Source organism: Egretta garzetta, unplaced genomic scaffold (genome assembly GCF_000687185.1).
Source record: "Egretta garzetta isolate BGI_Z169 unplaced genomic scaffold, ASM68718v1 scaffold904, whole genome shotgun sequence".
Classification (NCBI taxonomy): domain Eukaryota; kingdom Metazoa; phylum Chordata; class Aves; order Pelecaniformes; family Ardeidae; genus Egretta; species Egretta garzetta.
Genome location: NW_009259525.1, coordinates 4,959 through 6,633, shown reverse-complemented (window position 1 = coordinate 6,633; position 1,675 = coordinate 4,959). Strand labels below are relative to the sequence as shown.

At 56.5% G+C, this 1,675-nt stretch overlaps 1 protein-coding gene across 1 annotated transcript in view; it reads left to right on the top strand.

The window, feature by feature from the left end:
• The window catches only part of LOC104125110 (SITS-binding protein), a 16,004-nt gene that overhangs the window by 9,938 nt on the left and 4,391 nt on the right, over window positions 1-1,675 (top strand). Inside the window, exon 8 of the mRNA XM_035893060.1 lies at window positions 243-422. Within this exon, the coding sequence (XP_035748953.1) occupies window positions 243-422 (180 nt within the window). The remainder of the gene's footprint in view (window positions 1-242; window positions 423-1,675) is intronic.

The window sequence follows — 1,675 nt, the reverse complement described above, 5'->3', positions numbered from 1 at the left end:
AGCAGGGGGGTTGGACTGGGTGATCTCCCGAGGTCCCTGCCAAACCTTGCCATTTTGGGATTCTGTGTGTTGACCCCATCTGCACCCTGTGAGCTGCCATAACTTGATCAGGACTCTGCAATTCTGTAATCTCGCTTCCCAAGGGTGTTTGGGGTTTTTTTTCCTTTTTTTCCTGCTTGCTTTGCTGTTTATTGGATGAAGGACTTGTCATGGGATTCTTTTTCTTCCCCCCCACCCTGCAGGTCCTGAATCTTACCCGGCAATGCATCCAGAGGCACCGGGACTTCGTTGTGCCGCTCCTCATAAAATACAGCGAGGAATGGCTTAGTTTGGGGTACCCCATCTTCCGACCGGTGTGGTGGCTCAGTCCCACGGATCCGACCGCTTTTACCATCGAGGATGAATTCCTCATTGGAGATGAGGTAGGAAACGGGGGGATTGAATGCCCTCAAAGGGGAACTGGGGGCAAATAAGGTGTTCCCTGCGCTCGCCCATCCGCCTCGCCGCATCCCACCCGAATGCGGCGCTCGCGGAGAGGCTGCCTGAAACCAAGGGGCTGATGGGACCATGTGGGCTCCTTCATGTTTGCAATTTATTCAGAATGAAGAGGTTTTTTTCTTTCGTGGTTTTTTTTTTTTTTTTTTTTAAGAGCAGGGTATTTTCCTGCCCCTTCTGCCAGCAGACCCCTCCTGACGGTCAGCATTGCTCGTTTTCCCCCTCTTTTCAGGCTGCTAACCCCATTACTCGGTGCTGCAGCCCCCAATAACCAGGCAGCAGCACAGCCCACAGCTCCCCGCTCCTCTCCGGCCACGTTATGCGGGGGTTGATCCTAATTGACTGCAACCCAGAACAGACGGGGAGCAGCGGGGGAGCCCAAATTCAGGCTCACATCAGCATCCCAGCTGAGCTGGCCCCTCCATACCTTGCCTATGGGCTTTACTCCCTCGTGCCTGTGTTTTTACCCACTGGCAGCCACCATGGGGGCTTATTCAGCCCACCCGAGAGCTGTGAACGCAGCCCGTCAGATTCGAGCCCCTCGAGTTTGAGGCCACAGCAAGTTAGGAGAAGGTTATCACGATATCTCTGGCACAATTAAGATGGGTTTATCCATTTTCGTAGCAGAGGTCTGGCATCCCTTTCCCTGCAGTTTTCTTTTCCCCCCCCTGCTTGTTCAGATTTTGGTGCTGGCGTGCTCTGAGCACCCCCTGCGAGCCCAGGGTTTGCACACTTCAGGTTCCCCTCTGGCCCTACCCCGCAAAGGGCTCCCTCACCCCGTTAGGGCTTGTGGAAGGTGGGGTTAGCGCAGAGCTGGCACGGCATAGCATGAGGTCTTTATCAATGACCTGGACGAGGGGATTGAGTGTGCCCTCAGTAAATCTGCAGATGACACCAAACTGGGTGGGAGTGTGGATCTGCTGGGGGGATGAGGGCTCTGCAGGGAGACCTGGCCAGGCTGGAGCCATGGGCCCAGCCCAGTTGGGTGAGGTTCAACAAGGCCAAGGGCCTTGTCCGTGTCCTGCCCTGGGGTCACAACAACCCCACGCAACGCTCCAGGCGTGGGGACGAGGGGCTGGAAAGCTGCCCGGCGGAAAAGGCCCTGGGGGTGCTGGTCGACAGGCAGCTGAATAGGAGCCAGCAGTGTGCCCAGGTGGCCAAGAGGGCCAGCAGCATCCTG